General features: G+C 38.9%; 2 protein-coding genes across 4 annotated transcripts in view; one reads left to right on the forward strand and one right to left on the reverse strand.

Annotated features, from left to right (window-relative positions):
* Positions 1-2,467, reverse strand: part of ABCC11 (ATP binding cassette subfamily C member 11) — an 81,404-nt gene extending 78,937 nt beyond the window's left edge. For all 3 annotated transcript variants that reach the window (XM_043898391.1, XM_043898390.1, XM_043898388.1), the window contains exon 1: positions 2,340-2,467. The gene's annotated coding sequence lies outside the window, so the exon portion shown is untranslated. The remainder of the gene's footprint in view (positions 1-2,339) is intronic.
* Positions 1-19,729, forward strand: part of LONP2 (lon peptidase 2, peroxisomal) — an 81,519-nt gene that overhangs the window by 369 nt on the left and 61,421 nt on the right. Inside the window, exons 2-6 of the mRNA XM_043898393.1 lie at positions 8,580-8,814; positions 10,683-10,814; positions 11,961-12,083; positions 13,593-13,756; positions 16,437-16,531. Coding sequence (XP_043754328.1) covers positions 8,580-8,814; positions 10,683-10,814; positions 11,961-12,083; positions 13,593-13,756; positions 16,437-16,531 — 749 coding nt within the window. The remainder of the gene's footprint in view (positions 1-8,579; positions 8,815-10,682; positions 10,815-11,960; positions 12,084-13,592; positions 13,757-16,436; positions 16,532-19,729) is intronic.

Genomic DNA, 19,729 nt, shown 5'->3' on the forward strand with positions numbered 1-19,729 from the left:
CCGGCCCGGCCTCGGGGCGCGGGGCTCAGGGGGGCCCCGCCTCTCCAGACGACTCCCGTGCCAGACAGGGGGTGACAGGAGTGCCTCGTGACCGTTAAATGATTTGACCCACGGAGTCGTGAAAACTGCACCGTTAGCCGCTCACCATCTGTTGTGAATTTCCCTCCCGCCCCCCGGATCTTCAGGTTCCTAAGCCGGTGCTCCTAACCTTCCCACCCTGGCTCTTTTCTTTCCTCTCTTCCCTGTCGCTACCCCCTTCTTTCTGATCCTTCCTTCCCACTTCTTTTGTCCTCTTGACTGAGATACTCGCTCCGTCACGTTTTCTCAACCCCCGTCCCAGCCTATATTGCACCATTTCTTTATTGAGGAAGCCATTCGTTCTTCCACACTCCCTGCCTTCCTCCCACCCTCCAACCCCCGCCTTCTCTCCTCCCCTCAGTTCTTCTGTTTTCCTTCCTGAAGGGCCTTCCTTGTTCACGTTTTCCCTTGTCTCCCCCTTCTCTTCTCATGTCTCAACATCTCTTAGGCCCCAAGCTACACCACCTACACAAGCTCACCACCTACACCCCAAGCTCACCGATTCCCCTCCACCCTGACCCTGGTTGTATGACTTTAGGTGACAGATGGAACATGTACTTATTTCTTTCTTCATAATTTGCAAACTAACATCATCCGCTGCTTAGGTGTGTGATGAAGTAGTGAGATCACACATGTAGTCTTTTTTGTGCTGGCCTGGATAAATGCTTACACCGGCCATTACTGTCCCTGGCTAGCTGCATAGGTTGAAATGTGGCTTGTCCAAATTGAGATAGAGGGACCAGTTGTCAGGGTTGTCAGGGTTGCCAGGGACCGTCTTGGTTTTAGCACTGAAACTTTTGTGTCCCAGGAAACCCCTTGGTTCAGACAAACCAGGATGGTTGGTCATCCTAAGTGTACTATAAGTGTACACTACACACTAAATTTTGAAAATTTAGTATGAAAAGTGTTTTGTTGATTAATACATTTTATAGAGATTAAGTGTTGGAATGGTAGTATTTTGGATATTAGGAGTTAAGTAAAATATTAGCATTTCATCTATTTCTTCTTTCTAATGTGGCTACTAAAATTACATAGGTGGTTGGCATTATATTTCTACTGGACAGTGCTGGTATATACTATGCTCTCAACAAATGCTGTTATCGTCAAGCCTCCCAAGTCCTTGCCTCCTGTCCTTAACTCTTCTTGAGATGTTTTCAGTTTAGAGCTCTTCCCTCTTTCACCTACAGTTACCTTTTTTAAAATTAGGTGTACTTAACTCTTAATGGATTTTGAGAGGGTTAGGAATGTCTTGTTTTTGTCCAAATTCTTTTCATTATATACATTTTTTAAAAGGAGACCATGGCTTTACTCAAATTCTCAGAGATTTGGTTCTCCTCCTCTCAGTTCTCCTCCCCTCATAAAACAGAAGAAAAACATAGCAATCCTTTGTTGGTCCACATTAAGCCTAGCCTTTCTCAAGCATGGAAAACATTTTGGTTTCCATCTGATCTGCTTTGCTTTGCTTGAATAAAATTGGATACTTTTTTTTAAAACAGAGATTTGTTTTCTCAGAGTTCTATTTATTTATGTATTTATTGGCTGCATGTAGGATCTTAGTTCCCTGACCAGGGATCAAACCCACACTCCCTGCTTTGGAAGGGCAGAGTCTTGACCACTGGACCACCAGGGAAGTCCCCTGACAGTTTTCAAGTTTCAGTAAACTCTGATAAACTGTTGGATTCTGGTTTTCCTACACATGACACCACTCCTTAAGCCTCTGTGTATTCCCATGTTTTTTTGCTTTCTGTGCTCAGGCCATTAGTTGCTAGTTGAGGCAAGTGTACTCATGATAAGATATTTTTGATTACTCATGGATACACTGTGAATTTTGAAAGTAGAGTTAGTCGTGTTTCAGTTTTGAGTGACTATTTGTTGGTATGATTCTGTTTGAATTATCCTCCTTGGAAGTAATCCACTAATAATCAGATGAGGTGTAACGTGGTTCTTGCTGTTCTTATTGCGGCCTTTGTTTTACATGAGTAGCAATGTTAAAATTTAATCATTTAAGTTAGAAAACCGACATTGAAAATTATTCATGGAATTTCAGCATCACAGAGACCCACCAGACCATCTCGTTATCCTGGAAATATTATTTGCTGCTTGAAAAATCTATGTAGACTCTGTTCCTTAGTATAAGGTTCCAATGTCTTTTTTTCAAATGCTCTTATTTTTAAAAACTTAAAGAGCTTTAATAGTCCAGGTATTGAGTGAGTTACAGCGTTGTGCTGTTTCAATGCACAAATCCGCCCTTCCCCAGTTACCTGCTTTTTCAGATTGTAGTAGGACCCCAGAGGCACGGTGACGGCTCTGCTCCTGACTCTTGTTTCCTTTAGACCATCCAGTTGACAGTGCCTCGGTCTTCAAGGAACAGCAGTGATCGTCTGTTTCCCGAGACTCTTTGTCATAAAGTGGCAGGGCCAGATGTTGACTTACCGAACCACTTTCCCATGTTGAGCAGCACAGTCCCTTTTCTGCATGTTGGTGTGCAGGCATGTTGCCCACTGTTGATTATCACCAGTGTGGAACTTGGCTCTCGTGCGGCCGCAGGCCTCCCTGCTTCACTGGACTGTCTTTTGAGTGACTCCTCAGAAGCTCATTGTTTTCTTAATGAAAATGGACAATAATTTAACATTCCCTGCCCAGTGTCTTCAGACATTTCGAGATGGCCCTGCATTCTCCTCCCAGTCTTCCGTTCTTCAGTGTATCTGCCTTCCTTTCTTCATAGTACTGATTGCCCAGTCCCTCTTCATTTTGGGATATTTCATCTCTGAAGTGAAGTGAAGTGAAAGTCACTCAGTCATGTCCGACTCTCCGTGATCCCAAGGACTATACAGTCCATGAAATTCTCCAGGCCAGAATACTGGAGTGGGTAACCTTTCCCTTCTCCAGGGGATCTTCCCAACCCCAGGGATTGGACCCTGGTCTCCTGCATTGCAGGTGGATTCTTTACCAGCTGAGCCACAAGGGAAGCCCAAGAATACTGGAGTGGGTAGCCTATCCCTTCTCCAGGAGGTCTTCCCAACCCAGGAACCTAACCAGGGTCCCCTGCTTTGCAGGCAGATTCTTTCCCAACTGAGCTATCAGGGAAGCCAACTTCATCTCTAGGACCCCCAAATTAGTTTCATTTGTCTGACCAAAAAAAGAAAAAGCATTATAATACAGCAGATACACAGTTTCATGATTTGTCTTTATCCACTGACTTGTGTTACTCTTATTTCTATCTGTTAGCACTCTTAAACATCAAGAAACCTAATAATATGGATTTTAAAATTTAATATTTTATATTAGCAAGTATGTAATGAATAACTCTACTTAGGTTTTCCTGAATCTGCATTTACTTCTTTTAAGGAAGGTCTGTCTACAAGAGGCATTTCTTAGATCTAGAAATGAGCTTTCAGCAAAGGAGAGAAAATCAGATAGCCACAGAAGCCTCATCTGTGGTAGGACTTGGAGCTATCCTGATAGACTATTTTCCTCGTTTCTAAATCTTGATTAATGATGATGATAACTTTTGCTCAAAAATCATCAAATATTCAAGAAGATAAGTAGAGTGACACCACATCAAAACTAAAAAGATATTTTCATGGTTCTTTCCCAGAAGTGTGTAACTTTTGATTCCAGAGCTTTGGTGGAACTGCTTCTCTGCCTTAAGTGTTGTTAAGATGTAAATATTAAATAATGTCTATGCTTTGTAGTATCTCAGCTATTTACAAGCTATGCTACTAGTGTTTATTTTTATACTTCTTACAAGTACAAATTCATGTCGTCCATGTGGCAAGAAAAGAATCTGAGTTACTCGTTAAAATAATGAGATAGTGCAGCCTTCCTCATAGGAGTGAAAAGTGGTGGTAATGAAGTATGGACCTATGAAAGCCTTTTGTAAACTGCAGAGCAGTAACCCTGAAGGTTAATGATATTGTCGTTGTCCAAATGAGTAGTTTTAAGTGTAGATTTCACAAATGGAGGTGGGGGAAGGAGTGGGCATTTCTTTCAGGATGTGCTGAACTGCAGTAGCATTATTACAAAAATAGATTTAGAATTAAGGATTCCAAGAAAATGGAGGGCTTTAAAGTAAAGAGAAAGGAGGGAATTCCCTGGTGGTCCAGGGGTTAGGCCGCTGAGCTTTTACCGCTGAGGGCGTGAGTTCAATCTCTGGTTGGAGAACGAAGATCCCCACAAGCCAAGAGGCCTGACCAAATAAATAACGTTAAAAAAAAAAAAAGTGAAAGAAAAGAAAAAAGCAAGTGGTTGGCAAATAGACCGCAGCTATCCTTATCTTCATATTCTAGCAAGGTTATGCTCAAAATCCTTCAAGCTAGGCTTCCATACTATGTGAACTGAGAACTTCCAGGTGTACAAGCTGGGTTTAGAAAACGCGGAGGAACCAGAGATCAAATCACAAACATTCATTGGATCATAGACAAAGCAAGGGAATTTCGGAAAAACATCTGCTGCTTCATTGATTATGCTAAAGCCTTTGATTGTGTGGATCACAACAAACTGTGGTAAATTCTTAAAGAGATTGGAGTATCAGACCACCTTACTTGTTTCCTGAGAAACCTATATGCAGATCAAGAAATAACAGAACCGGATCAAACAATGGACTTGTTTCCAAATTGGGTAAGGAGTGCCTCGAGGCTGTATATTGTCACCCTGGTTATTTAACTTCTGTGCAGAATACATCATGTAAAATGTTGGGCTGGATGACTCGCAAGCTGGAATCAAAATTGCCAGGAGAAATATCAACAACCTCAGATATGTAGATTATACCACCTCTAATGGCAGGAGGCAAAGAGGAACTAAAAGGCCTCGTAAGGGTGATAGAGGAGAGTGAAAAAGCTGGCTTAAAACTCAACATTAAAAAAATGAAGATCTTGGCATCTGGTCCTATCACTTCATAACAAATACAAGGGGCTAAAATGGAAACAGCAACAAATTTCATTTGCTTGGGCTCCAAAATCACTGCAGACAGTGACTACAGCCATGAAATTAAAAGACACTTGCTCCTTGGAAGGAAAGCTGTGACAAACCTAGACAACGTATTAAAAAGCAGAGACATCACTTTGTCAACAAAGGTCTGTATAGTCGAAGCTATGTTTTTTTCCAGTAGTCATTACAGATGTAAGAGTTGGACCGTAAAGAAGTACCAAAGAACTGATGCTTTTTAATTGCGGTGCTGGAGAAGATTCTTGAGACTCTTGGACAACAAGTAGATCAAATCAGTCAATCCTAAAGGAGATCAGCCCTGAATATTCATTGGAAGGACTGATGCTGAAGCTGAAACTCCCGTACTTTGGCCACCTGATGCAAAGAAACAACTTATTGGAAAAGATCCTGATGCCAGGAAAGGTCAAAGGCAGGAGAAGGGGGCTGCTGAAGATGAGATGGCTGGATAGCATCACCAACTCAGTGGATATGAGTTTGAGCAAACTCTGGGAGGTGGTGAAGAGCAGGGAAAGCTGGTGTGCTGCAGTCCATGTGGTCACAAAGAGTTGGACACAACTTGGCAACTGAACATCAACAAATAAAGTGCTTGGGCTTCCCAGGTGGCTCAGTGGTAAAGAATCCACCTGCCGGTGCCAGAGAGGTAGGCTCGGCACCTGGGTCCAGAAGTTTCCCTGGAGAAGGAAATGGCAGCCCACTGCAGTATTTTTGCCTGGGAAATCCCATGGGCAGAGGAGCCTGGCAGGCTACAGTTCATGGGCTTACAGAAGAGGACATGACTTTGCATCTAAACAACAATAAAGCTCATAGTAATAGAAGAAGTAGATTATATAGACAGATGACTAAGTTGATATAAACCCTATGTATCATAGTTCCATCATAGAAGGAAAGTATTAATTGAACATTTTGTTTCCTTAATACCTATTTTTATGTGTAAAACCTAGAGCCCAACATACAATACAGCTTGTCTAAAATAGCAGTAGGGGCCTCCGTGGCAGTCAAGTGGTTAAGACTTAGCCTTCCAATGCTTAGGGGGGGATCTGGTTGGTCGGGAGCTAAGCTCCCACCTGCCTCCCTGCCAAAAAAAACACTGGAACATAAACAACACAAGCAATATTGTAACAAATTCAATAAAGACTAAAAATGGTCCACATTAAAAAAAAAAACTTAAAAATAAATAACATAAATATCATCCTTCTTCCCAGAGCTTTTACCCCAGATGTCTTTCACTGAATGGTCTGTTTCTAGCCATCTAATTATTTCACATCATCATGTTTCTTCTTTAAAAAGGGTACCTTCTTTTTATGTACCCTTTTGTGTTTTTGTTTTTTTAGGTCTTTTGTCAACTACGAGTGATTTAAAGTAAGAAATAATTCACATTGAAAACCCCTGTATATTTTTTCTTATTAGGACAAACAGTATAAATCCAACTTAATCTCTGTACTGTTTGGAACGTCTCCTTTCACTGTTAGCAAAACTTTTATTTGCTTTGTGAGAAGACTCATTTTTAGTGTCACCTTTAATCAGTGACATAGCCCAAATAATTAAATTTACTTCCTAATCTGGAGGTTTGGGTTTGTTTTATTTCCCTCTGGTTTCTCTTTAGTTTGTAAACCCCTGAGGCCAGGAATCCGGTTTCTCACCTGTCAGTGTTTCTTATAAATAGAACTGTAAACATTCTGCATTGTATAAACTTTGGTGGTTGTCGTCTGCAGTGAACCACAGTCTTCATTAGTCTCTAGTTTAGGTCCAGCTAACTCTCTCAGGCAGTTAGGCAGGTTTTCAGTGACTGGGAGAGAGAACCTACTGTTTGATTCATGCCTGAGGAAAAGCAGCTGCAACACAAGATCAGGTTTTTTAAGTACATGATGTGTTTTTTCTCCCCACCAAATTATTTTCCTGATTTTTTGGTTTCACTTGGTATTTAAATAAAGTTTTATCCCCTGTCCACGTGGTATGCCTGCAAGGATGGTAAGGAAATATATGCATAACTCAGAATAAACTGAGTGGAAAGCCAAAGGTGACAGGCTCTGTACAGAATTTGTCCTTTACAAGGAAGGAGTCAAGAATGAGCTGCAGCTGGAAGTGAGCGAGCTCACTAAAGTATGCGCACATTGTCTGTGCCATCAGCATGTTTGAGATGGGCAAGCGCAGTTTTCCTGTGTCACCATTGTCCAGAGTGTTAAAAGTGCTGAGCACTTTGATTTTAGTTTCTTGTCTGAAGTTACAACCTAGCCTGTGGCTCAGGGGAGAAAATCTAAGTGTAGATAACATCTGTAAGTCTCCTCTGAATGTTGATCTTGCTCTTTTGTATTACTTCAGCTTAGTTTGGTTGAGGCTTCCTTCCTGTGAATTAGTTTATATGCAACTTGGTCAGGATTGAATGATAAGGAGCTGAGGCTTAAATGAAGTATAACTTTCTATCAAGTGTTAGGTGTGGTGATTACCACTTAGAACTAGGTTTACACTTTCCTGAGGTATAGGTCTTTGACTAAGTCTCCTCGGACCGCAAATAAGTGTGGCCTCTGATATTTAGTCCCACATTTAGCAATTCAGAATTCAAGGGCATACATGTTAATTCCCAGATTTGATGGCAGTTTTATAGATTGATTATGTAAAACACCTGGTTTGGTGTTAGTAGAAAAACTGGTTGGAGCAGGGATTACTTAGGTTGGTTTACATCATACTGTTTGTATTTAAATCTATTTAGAATGGGTGTCTATGTGTGCGCAGTCGTGTCCAACTCTTTGCAACTCCATAATGCTAGTGTGTACTCTGGTGACAGATTACCTCATTCCCAGCTGGCAAAATTAAACTAAATCTCAACTGCTTTTACTTTTTCTTTGTGGGGGGGTGCTTTTACGTTTTTATGTTTAAATAATCCAAATGCTTAGGAATTTCTGTCTAATTCTTAAAACATCTAATTAGAATGAGACGGCCCCATAGCAGGCGGTAGGGACTTAACAGACCATGTTGTCGTTACTGTTCAGTCATGTCTGACTTTTTTTGACCCCATGTACTGTAGCCCTGCCAGGCTCCTCTGTCCATGGGGTTTCCCAGGCAAGAATACTGGAGTGGGTTGCCATTTCCTTTTTCAATGGATCTTCTAGACCCAAGGATTGAACCCAGATCCTCATTTGTGAAAAGAAGTGAAGTGAAAGTTGCTCAGTCATGTCCAACTCTTTGCGACCCCATGGGCTATACAGTCCATAGAATTCTCCAGGCCAGAACATGGAGCGGGTAGCCTTTCCCTTCTCCAGAGGATCTTCCCAACCCAGGGATCGAACCCAGGTCTCCCACATTACAGGCAGAATCTTTCCCAGCTGAGCCACCAGGGAAGCCCCCTTCATTGGTAGGCGGATTCTTTACCACTGAGCCACCAGGAAGGCCCAGCAGACAGTGCACCGGATGCGAAATTAAATAGAGAAATAATTCAGTTGCACTTCGCATGTTCTTTGCTTTTTAATGAATTTCTCAGAAAAGGCAACCCTTTTGAGGTGAGTTTCTGCCCTCCCATACTGAGCATTTGTAATGCTGATATTCTGTGTGTTTTTCAGGATCGGGACAGCTGCACTGGCAGTCCAGGTTGTGGGCAGTAACTGGCCCAAGCCCCACTATACTTTGCTGATCACAGGCCTGTGCCGCTTCCAGATCGTACAGGTTGTGAAAGAGAAGCCGTATCCTGTTGCCGAGGTGGAACAGTTGGACCGGCTGGAGGAGTTCCCCAATACCTGTAAGACTAGGGAGGAGCTCGGAGAGCTATCGGAACAGTTTTACAAATACGCGGTACAAGTGAGTTGCTTTTAGTGTTTCCTTAAAATTCTCTTTTCTTCGGTTTCTTTGTTGCCGTAAGATGTGATAAATTTGTTGAGTGGTGAAGTGTTCAGGCAGTATGTGCTTAGAAGATTTAGTGATATTAATATATTGATTTCAAATGGCTTTTGTCTGGGCTTGTATCTCAGTCTTTCTAGGACATGCTAGCCGATCCTTTCTAAAATTTTTCCAAAGAGTGTTTCTGGAGCTTTCCTTATAACTTTCAGTGTCTCCAAACCAGATAGTTATTAAACCTAAATAATCTTAAAAATTAAAATACTGAACAGAAGCTGTTTGTTGCTAGAAGATCTAGGCATCACACTATATGTTATGTTGGTTCAGAAGTCAGGATCACACTGTGACTGGTGTGGAAGATTAAGCCTGTGGTTTCACATGTGGTTGAAACCTCCATCCTCTAGAATTCTGGGAGGGATTCACAGGTTAGGTGTACATTAAACACTGGACTCCTTAATTGTAGGTTTGAGTTTTTTTTGGTTGATTCTCGATTGAACAGAAAGCTTCTTCCCTCACCCCAAAACATATGCTTTTATGCTTTTATTCACTTCAGATCTTACTGAAGTATATTACAAAAATGTAGTCTTGTATGTTCTATTGATGTAACCCAGTGACTAAACTGGATCTGTATGGGACAGGCAGCGTCTAAAGGCCTTGATTATAAACTCTGTTGACTGTTGAAAAGTGTGTAGGCAGGTGTTCATAGCCTGTGGTATTTGTACTTGATGTGGCATTTGAAGGGACACATTTCTAGTGTGGTGAACAACAGAAAAATAGAGAATTTTGAACTATAACCGCTGTCGGGACTGAAAGGAAAAACCCACTTAAAGAGAGAAGCTTCAGTTTGAGAACCAGAGTAAGTGAATATGCTATTTAGGAATGAAGGCGATTGAGGGGAAAGTAGAATTTATCTTCCTTTTCCTGAGTGATTGTCCCTGAGTCTCAGTTCCTCTCTTGGACATAGCTTCATAGCTTCTTTCTTTTATGCTTTACTTTTCCCCACTTTGAATCAACAAAAAGTTTTAAATATGTAAAGATTTTATAATGACATTCAAGGAATTTGTATAACATCACCACGGTTATACCACCATTGTGCAAAAGGAAAGGGGAACTTTTATCAACAGCTCCACTGAATATCACAGTTACTGAAAGCTTGCCTGGAGCTTGATCTGTCTTAACTCCAGGCTGTACCCTGGAACGTGTTTTTTAAAAAAAAAATCAGTCAGTGCTCAGATTTTAATTCATCCTGTGTTCTACTAAAAACAGTATTTCAGCTACTGACTGGTTGACATAATAAGCCATGTTAAATTTCCAGATTTTGATAATTACACTCTCTAAGAGAATATGTATCCTTATTCTTAAGAACAAGGTCATGATGTCTGCAGTTTATTCTGACATTTTAGCAATATTTGTGTGTTGTGTGTGTGTCGTGTGTGTATATAGAGTGGGGGAGAGAGAGAGACAAAATGTTAACCGCTGATGAATTTAGGGGAAGTTTATTAGGGGAAGGAGTTTCTTTATACTACTGCAACTTTTCTATAAATTTTAATTTTTTAAAATAAAATACTAAAATCACTGATTTACAAAACTTTTTATAAACATTATTATTACCCACTTTCCAGCCATTTTTGCTTTTCATTCCAATTGACATTTTAACAGTACTTCTTTTCCTTTGAGTCCTGTAAAAATGCCTGGTCTCTAATAATCAGTGATTGTTTGGAAGCAAAGACTTTCTTTGTGACCCAAACTTAAACCTGTATGACAATTTGATTTTTTAAATTCACAAACAATGCCCAATTTTATTAAAAAGACTTTTTTTTCTCCCTTTGTAGTTGGTTGAAATGTTGGATATGTCTGTCCCTGCAGTTGCTAAATTGAGACGTCTTTTAGACAGTCTTCCTAGGGAAGCTTTACCAGACATTCTGACATCAATTATCCGAACAAGCAACAAAGAGAAGCTCCAGGTCAGTGTTCCCCTCTGGAATGCCACGCTGCTTTGTCACTTCTTAATTGGATCTAGGTAGTAAGTTTTGACTTTCAGGTAAGAGATACTGGAGACCCACAGAAGTAATTAAGATACGTTTACACTTAAATTGACTTTTACAGTGATTGCTTTACATTTTTGTGTACCCAGATGGTTCTTTCATTTGCATTATCAGTACTGGTAGTTTGTTAACTTATGGAAATAGTTTAAGTGAGAATGACTTTTTAAAAGTGTGGAGCTGTGACCTTTCCCTCGTATATGATAAGCCCGCATTGTTAGAATTCTCCATGTTTCTTACAGAGACCACAGCTATGATGTGTTATCTATGATTTTTTTTTATGGTTTTCAACTTCTAATTCTTTAAAGTGAAATGAATTTAAAAGACACTTGAAAAATAATCCAAATGTGGATTGTTAGATTTGAATGTCTTTTCTCCAAACTATAAAAGTTTTCCTGTACACTTATTTTTGTAGTATTTTTAAGCGATCTATTTTATTGACTCTTCGAGAACATTAAACTACCTTCCTTATTTCATCAGTTTATTTAATGCTTAAGTCTAACAATTATACTAGCCAGTGCAACTAATGCAGATAGGTTGTGTTTAAACACAAGAATTCGGTTTAGCTGGTAGGAGCAGAGAAGGCAGGAGTTCTACCGACTGACCTAGCGTGGGCTTAGCAAGGGCATTTTACTGAGGGACCAGAGAACCTTACTCACTCAGATCATTCGTGGAGGTTGGTTAAAATGTTCTAGACTCTTGTGTATGTAAAATGTTAAGTTTTTTGAACCTATGATTTGTTTAGACCTACTACGTAGACACATCTGGGCTTTCAGAGGATAATTCCCGGGAAAGAGTTGACATAAAATGTGTTTTCTTCTTGCTCTTGGAACCATATCTTGACTTCATCTTTTAAATAGAAACTGAAGATATTATTATTCTTATCTTTTTTTTTAGGATTCTGGTGTTTATGTCAGATGACCTTGCTGATAATTTGGTTGTGTTAGCCATAGTGTAGCTGTGAATATTGAGAGGAGTTATCTTTCTTACTTAGCAGTTTAGTCATGACTCTTGGCTGCCTTGTTTCTGGAGCATGTATTTCTGAGAGAGAGGTGCTGTACGTTTCAGATTTTAGATGCTGTGAGTCTGGAGGAACGGTTCAAGATGACCATTCCGCTGCTTGTCAGACAAATTGAAGGCCTGAAATTGCTTCAGAAAACCAGAAAACACAAGCAAGATGATGATAAGCGGGTAAATCCTCCTTTTAATCCATTTCTTTAGGTTCTTTAGTTGTTTTTGTGTGATGTAAGGTTCAGTTGTTTTCTTTCTTTTTTTTTTTTTTAAGAAAAAAATTGGGGGAATAAAGAAAGGAACAAAGAAGAAACAAACTCATTGTCTCTTTCACCCAAGTTACTGATAAAATTTTGAATTCTAGTTTGTTTCTCTCTGCCCCTTCTCCGTGTTTGGATCTTTTTTTTTTTTTTTTTTCCTTTTAAGCATGTAGACACTTTCTCATGTTGTGTTTTGATAATCATTGAAAGGGGTAAGTTTAGTAAGCCATTTCTTCTTCTGCCAGTGTGTGATGTTTTCAATGTATTAAAAATTAACAAATAACAATGATGACTGTTTTTGAGTAGGATTTTTTTTTGCCACTGCATACAGTATTTATTAAGAACATACCACAAAATTATTCCTAAAAGGACTGACTGAATGTATTGTACCATACTTTGACTTTTTAAAAATTATCTTGTACTGTTTTAAGTTTTTGACTTGACTTTTTTTAGTTTTAACTTATAAATGTTTCAGTTGTCATTTCTACAAACTGTTAGTCTTAGTTTAATATTTCTGTTTTTATAAAATTATATTTTTGCTGTTTTATGTTTTTAACTTTTATATTTGACTATATTAAATAGGTAATTTCATAAGTTAAATAAATTCTAAGGCCTTTAAGTTAAATGCTAGTATATCATTTTGCTCCAGGAACAGCTAGAGTTGATTCATGATATTAATGAGTTGAGAATTTCAAAAGAGTAGGTGGTTTTTAAAACATGGTAGAGAGTCACAGAGAAGGAAAACTTAAATAAGACCGTTTGACTTGGCAGAGGAGACTGTTGTTGGGTTTCAGGGAACAATTTCAGCACATTGGAGACAAAAGTCAAAGTACTAAGTACAAATTATTAAGTAACCAGTAAGGAAGGAGAAGTGGTGGATAATGCCTCTTGTTGGAAAAGCAGAACATCACAAGGGAAGTAAATAGTGTATAGTTAATTGGGAAAAACCATAGATAAGACATTTTGAAAGGTGGAAAGACTTTTCTGCTTGGTGCAGATGAAGGGAATAGAGACAGTGGTGGAAAGGTAAAGATGCTAAAGAGAAACTTTGTATTGTAGGGAGAAAATGGAATTTATTCAGTTGCCAAATGTTGAGTAGTCATTAAGTATATCAAGAAAATAGTGGCTGCAGTAGTAGCTCAAGAAGAGACAGTTCTTAGATGTTTTCGTTATTACTAGTAGCCAGTTTCTTGAATTTTTTCTTCTCATGCTGGTAGTGTTAGCATGCATGGAAGAATCATGTCCATCTCATCTTCATCTGCTTTTGTAAATTCTGCTCCCTCCATATGTGCATGTGCCTCCTCCTCCTCATTCTGAGCTTTAGTCCCTAAAGATTTAGCCTCTACCCATAAACATGTTTACGGTGGTTCAGTGCTTCGTCCCCAGTTTATTTGGGTATGCAGTTTTTCTCTCCTGCTTCATCTTGTAGGTCATCGCAATACGCCCCATGAGAAGGATCACACACGTCCCAGGTGCTCTAGCGGACGAGGGTGAGGATGAAGATAACGATGACATTGTCATGCTGGAGAAAAAGATACGGACATCCAGCATGCCAGAACAGGCCCACAAAGTCTGTGTCAAAGAGATAAAAAGGTAAGTTGTAGAAGCTGCTCGTTCATTAGGATTTTCATTTGCTTATTAACGTTAAAAACTGTTGCTCATGGAAGTGAATCTGCTACTTTGTGTTACAAAGCTGATCTCTCATTTCATATTCTTTTATCTTTCTCCTTTCCCGTATATTTAGTATAGCCACGGACCACTCTGTTTCCACTGTTAACTCTTACATTTCTTATGTTTATGGCTTCCCTGATTCTCAGGTTGAGCGGTGATCTGTGAAGTGCTTTCTCTTCTTTATTCCTCCATCAGAATCTGCTTCTTAGTACTTAATACTCTGGAATCAACACCATGTTCAGCATTTTCTTTTTCTTGAATGCTGAATATAAGTGATATAACTTTTCCATCTACTGTATGCTGTCAAGCACAGTCACTGTTGCCACTGCCTTTTCACTGTCTTAAGGCCATACTTAGAAATAATGTTTATTCAGTTATTGTGTTCTTTGCACATCACTGTTTTCGTCCTTAGGTTATAAACTTTAGGAGGCAGGGCCAATCAGTTTTGCCTTCCTACAAGATAAAGTACAAGGGAACCTTGCTGACAGAATAGGGTACATGAGTTGATCACATTTTCTGGATAGTCTCAGGGTTAAAACCAATTTTTCCTTTCCACACTTAAAACATTCTGACTGTATTGCATTTTTTTATGAGTGGATTGTAATCAACCTAAATGTATGCCCAGGAACTGAAGATCTGACTTCTGAGACACACAGTTAAGAACATAAGTAAATGTTGCTGAGATATTTTACAATGACTCTGACATTAGTTAACAAATGCAGAACATCTATTTTGTACAGAACACTTTATTAAGCACTGCATATATTATGGAAGTTGCATTATTTTAATTAAATATCTGATGAGCTGACTTTCTCTCTGATCCAAGACAATATGTAATTATCATATTATACATGATTAGGCACCTGAATAAATCACTGGGTAATTGACTTGAGACTCTCCCTATGAGATACAGATACTGATAAGGCCTTACGTATTTCAAGGATAGAATCAGAACGCTAGTTTGCAAGTATCTGTTTAAAACAAAATAATCTTTTTATTAACTAGATTTTTATTAGGTTGATGCAAAAGTAATAGTAGTTTTGGAACACACCTTTATTAATCAAAATAGGAACCATTACAATCAACACATTTTTGCCAGTGAGAAATAAGTTTGCTTATTCCTATAGCATAAAACTCTGTGCTTTGGGATTCAGTGAACTCTTGGAAAGCATTTGCAGCCTCTTGCTGGCTGTGGAAGCATTTTCCCTGCAAAAAGTTGCTGAGATGCTTGAAGAAGTGGTAGGTGGTTGGTGAGAGGTAGGTGAATACGGCAGATGAGGCAAAACTTTGTAGCTCAATTGGTTCAAATTTTGAAGCGTTGGTTGTGCAACGTGTGCAACGTTGGGCATCATTGTGGAGAAGAATTGGGCCCATTCTGTTGATCAATGTCAGCTGCAGGCATTGCAGTTTTCAGTGGATCTCATTGATTTACTGAGCATACTTCTCAGATGCAATGGTTTTGCCAGGATTCAGAAAGCTGTAGTGGATCAGATGGGCAGCAGACCACCAGACAGTGACTGTGACCATTTTTGGGTGCAAGCTTGGCTTTGGGAAGTGCTTTGGAGCTTCTCGGTCCAGCCACTGAGCTGGTCATCGCTGGCTGTCATCTAAAATCCACTTTTCGTCACACATCACAATCTTACTGAGAAATGGTGTGTAGTTGTTGTGTATTTCAAAACTATGAGTTTTTTGATTTGCAGTCAGTTCATAAGGCATCTGCTTATCAAGCTTTTTTACCTTTCCAGTTTGATTCAGATGCTAAATGACCATGGAATGGCTGACTTCTCATGTAGTTTTAAGAGGATCAGCTTCAATGATTGCTCTTGATTGGTCATTATCACCTTCCCATAGCTAGCCATTACGCTCCTTATCTTCACTACTCTTATCTCCTTTGCAAAATTTCTTGAACCACCGCTGCGCTGTACTTCCATTAAGCAGTTTCTGAGCCATATGCGTTATTGATGTTGTGACTGTCTCTGCTGCCTTACAACCCATTTTGAACCTGAATAAGAATATCATAGAATTTGTTTTTTGTCTAACATCATTTCCCCAGTCTAAAGTAAATAGCAAGTAATAAGTCATTAGCAAAAAACATAGAAATGCACATTAAAATGATGTACAGCATACCCACATTTATTAAGAATGTATTCCAATATCAAATGGCAGAGTTCAACAATGCAAAAACCACAGTTATGTTGAAAAGTGAAAGTGAAATTTGCTCAGTCATGTCCAACTCTTTGTGACCCCATGGACTGTAGCCTGCCAGGGTCCTGTGTCCATGGAATTCTCCAGGCAGGAACACTGGAGTGAGTAGCCATTCCCTTCTCCAGGGGCTCTTCCCAGCCCAGGGATTGAACCCAGATCTCCTTCATTGCAGGCAGATTCTCTACCGTCTAAGCCACCAGGGAAGCCCCAGTTACTTTAGCTAAGTTACGGAAGCTAACAGTTACATTAGCACCAGCCTAATGAAAATGTTTTCAGATTTGTTTAGCCAAAAATGCGTGATATATCTGACCAAGAAAGGGAGATATGCTTGGTTTTCCTGTTTTACAGAATTTTTCTGTGTTCCTGAACAGGTTGGCTATGTATTCTTTCCCCACAGGCTCAAAAAAATGCCTCAGTCAATGCCAGAGTATGCTCTGACGAGAAATTATTTAGAACTCATGGTGGAGCTTCCCTGGAACAAAAGTACAACCGGTGAGTGCACAGATAACAGCTTTTTTTGCAGTCTGATTGTCTCCCAGGAAGCGCGAGCAAATTCTGGTGAAATATCGCCCATTGATTACCTTTCTGTTACAGTAGTTCATGATGTGAACTGTTTAGAGACTGAACTTGTGTCATAGGTTTTAGGAAATACAGGAAAACTTGCTGCGTAAAAGTGCCTTTTGCCTCATTCTGGAGAAAGTAGGATTTTCTGTAATTGGTGAATATGTGTTTTTTAGTACCAGTAGTCAGTTAGACAGTAAACTTTATATTTAGGTACTCTTTGCCAGGAGCATAGGAAAGCAAAACAGTTTTGAGGTAGTTGGCAGTAAGTGCCAAATAAGTACTAGAGACAGCAAATCTTTTATGTTTTCTAAAAGAAATAATTATGTATAATGACAGGATAACAGTAAAACAGTTTTGCCATTGAAAGTTTGTTTTTTTCCCACTAAAACTATTTAAAGAGTTTAATTTCTTTTTACCTCTCCTATCTTTGAGTAAAGTTTTTTTATCTACCAGGAGGATTTTATACCAGTTTTTGTTTTTTTTTGTTTTTTAAATGTATTTGTTATGTACTTTCTCTTGGGGTAAGAAATATACTCAGTTGTCTTTCAGAATTTTCAGAATCATTTTATTTGCATTTGTTTCTGTTATTGGACTCTCTTGTTAAATTTACATACAAAGTTTATTAAGTTCAGCAGTGGGTTGATTCTTTGAACTATTTTTGGCATAAGAATTGGTGAGTCTTGAGAATTGATCAGATATATTTTCCTGGCTAATAAAACTTACATTTAAAGCAGTGCTGGAAATTTTGAGACGTGTTAGCCCCAAAACATATGTTTATGCCCCATATAAGGTACGCCATACATACTAGATTTCAGAATGCTGAATTTTTAATATTAAAAAATGTTTTTCTTAAAAAATAATTTTCTGTTAATCTACAGAGGAGCATATTCTCCAGTACTTAGAATTCAGAAGAAGCATTTTTGTCTCAAAGAGGGCCCAGAATGAAGCATATTTGTGTTATATTAACTATGCTAGGGCAGTATTAAGGTTAAAACAACCCTATTTTAATTAATTTTTTTGATGGACTCACTTGGCTTATTTATTAATGTATATGGCTAAAATTTTATACAAATGGAATGATTCAGTATGTGCTCCCTTTTTTTTTATTCTTTCACTTAGAATAATTACTTTAGAGCTCATCCATGTTACTGCATCTATCAGTAATTGGTTTATCCATTTAGCAGTTGTTGGACATTTGGGTTGTTTCCAGGTTTTGAGTAACTGTATATAAAGCTACGTTGATAAATTTATTTCTTAATTTACTTTATGTTTACATTCATGACAGTCTGTTGCCTTCCAGTTGATGATGTTTTATGAAACAAACTGAAGCTGAATTTCTTGGTTTAATTCTTAATTCAAAATTTTCTGGAACGCAGGGGAGCATGCGTTCCCATTGAATTAGCCCCTGGCTGTCCCCTGATCAGTTTGAGTTCTGATGGCCATCTGGATCTAGCTGGGCTATTAGGAAATACCATTTTGGTTCAGATGGTCTTCTGTTAACTCCTAGCACTTTAGCGCCTGCTTTGAAGCAAAGTGGCCCTATTCTGAGAGATTTGGAGAAGGCCCTGTGCACGGTTAGTACAGACCTGGGAAAGAAAGTGACGTTGCAGTTTTAGTGCTTTCATTTCATCTGCATAAAATGAAATGCCTTACATTTTGGTGTGTTTTTGACAGGTATTTGTGTCATTAATGGAGTCACGATAATTTCCAAGCCCTGTTATTTTCTCTGTTGACATTAGGGCTAGTGCATGATGTGAAGCACATCTAGATAACTTGGTAACACCAAGGGTCTTGTTTTGAAATGCTGGTGTTCTCTTGGTAATGTTTTTCTGTGCTCTAGGATTTATCTTAACTAATGACTTACGAGACATGCAGGGTGCATATAGTATGATGACCTGAAGATATAAAATTGCAGGTTTTACTGTTTGCTTTTAGCAACCTAGTAAGTTGCCCTCAGCTTCCTCCCCTCCTGCACTGGTCCTATTTGTAAAGTGAAATTAATGACTAACTAGGAATTTTTGTCAGGTTCATACAATGTCACTTGTAGAGAATTGAAGGCAAAATGTTTACTTAAATGCAGAGTGCTAGCTCCCATTCTTTACTGACATAACCAAGAAAATATAAAAACAAAGCAAAGCTATTTTTTTTCCCCACAACTCAGAGTTTCTGTTGGACATGTGTCAGCGTTAGAGATGCACGGCACTCATGTACCCATCACAGAAACACTTCTCGTTGTTCACCATCTCATTGGAGAACTGAAGAGGGATACTTTGTGGTGTAAAAGTAGTCATGTTGAACTTCTAAACTAGTACTTCAGGGCTAAATACTTGTTACAAGTAAAATCATAAAACTGTGAAAAATGTCTTTTATAATTCTCAAAAAGAGAAGCTTACCTAAGTAGAGACAGTTACCTAAGCAAAGAGGAGTGGGTTGGAAGAAATAAGTTTGTTGATTTTCCATCTTGAATGGAGGGAGCCAGTAGATACCATTTCAATCTTCTAATTGTAAATAGAGAAATAAATGTTGAAGTAAGTTTTACATTTTTTTATGTTTCACTGTGAGTCTTATTCGTAATAGGAAGCATGCATTCTGAATAATTAAAAAGAATAATCAGAAAAGATGCATCCTGTAGAGAAAAAATAACACAACAACAAGTAGCATGGAAATTTTCTTTCCTTAAAAGTTTGAAAGACTTGACTTTTAAAATTATCTTGGCATATTAGAAGAAATTCCTTCAGTGTTTTCATTTATTTTCTAAAGTACATAGTTTCTGTTCTTGGTTTTGTTTTTGTTGTTCAGTCGCTCAGTCATATCTGGTTCTTTGTGACCCCGTGGACCGCAGCACGCCTGGCTTCCCTGTCCTTCGCCGTCTTCCGGAGTTTGCTCAAACTCAGGTCCATTGAGTTGGTGATGCCATCCAACCATCTCATCCTCTGTCGTCCCTTTTCCTCCTGCCCTCAGTTTTTCCCAGCATCAGAATATTTTCCAGTGAGTCAACTCTTCGCATGAGGTGGCCAAAGTATTGGAGTTTCAGCTTCAGCATCAGTCCTTTCAATGAATATTCAGGGTTGATTTCCTTTAGGACTGACTGGTTTTATCTCCTTGCTGTTCTAGGGAGGCTAAAGA

The sequence above is a fragment of the Cervus elaphus genome, chromosome 4 (assembly GCF_910594005.1).
Source record: "Cervus elaphus chromosome 4, mCerEla1.1, whole genome shotgun sequence".
In the NCBI taxonomy this organism is placed as follows: Eukaryota; Metazoa; Chordata; class Mammalia; order Artiodactyla; family Cervidae; genus Cervus; species Cervus elaphus.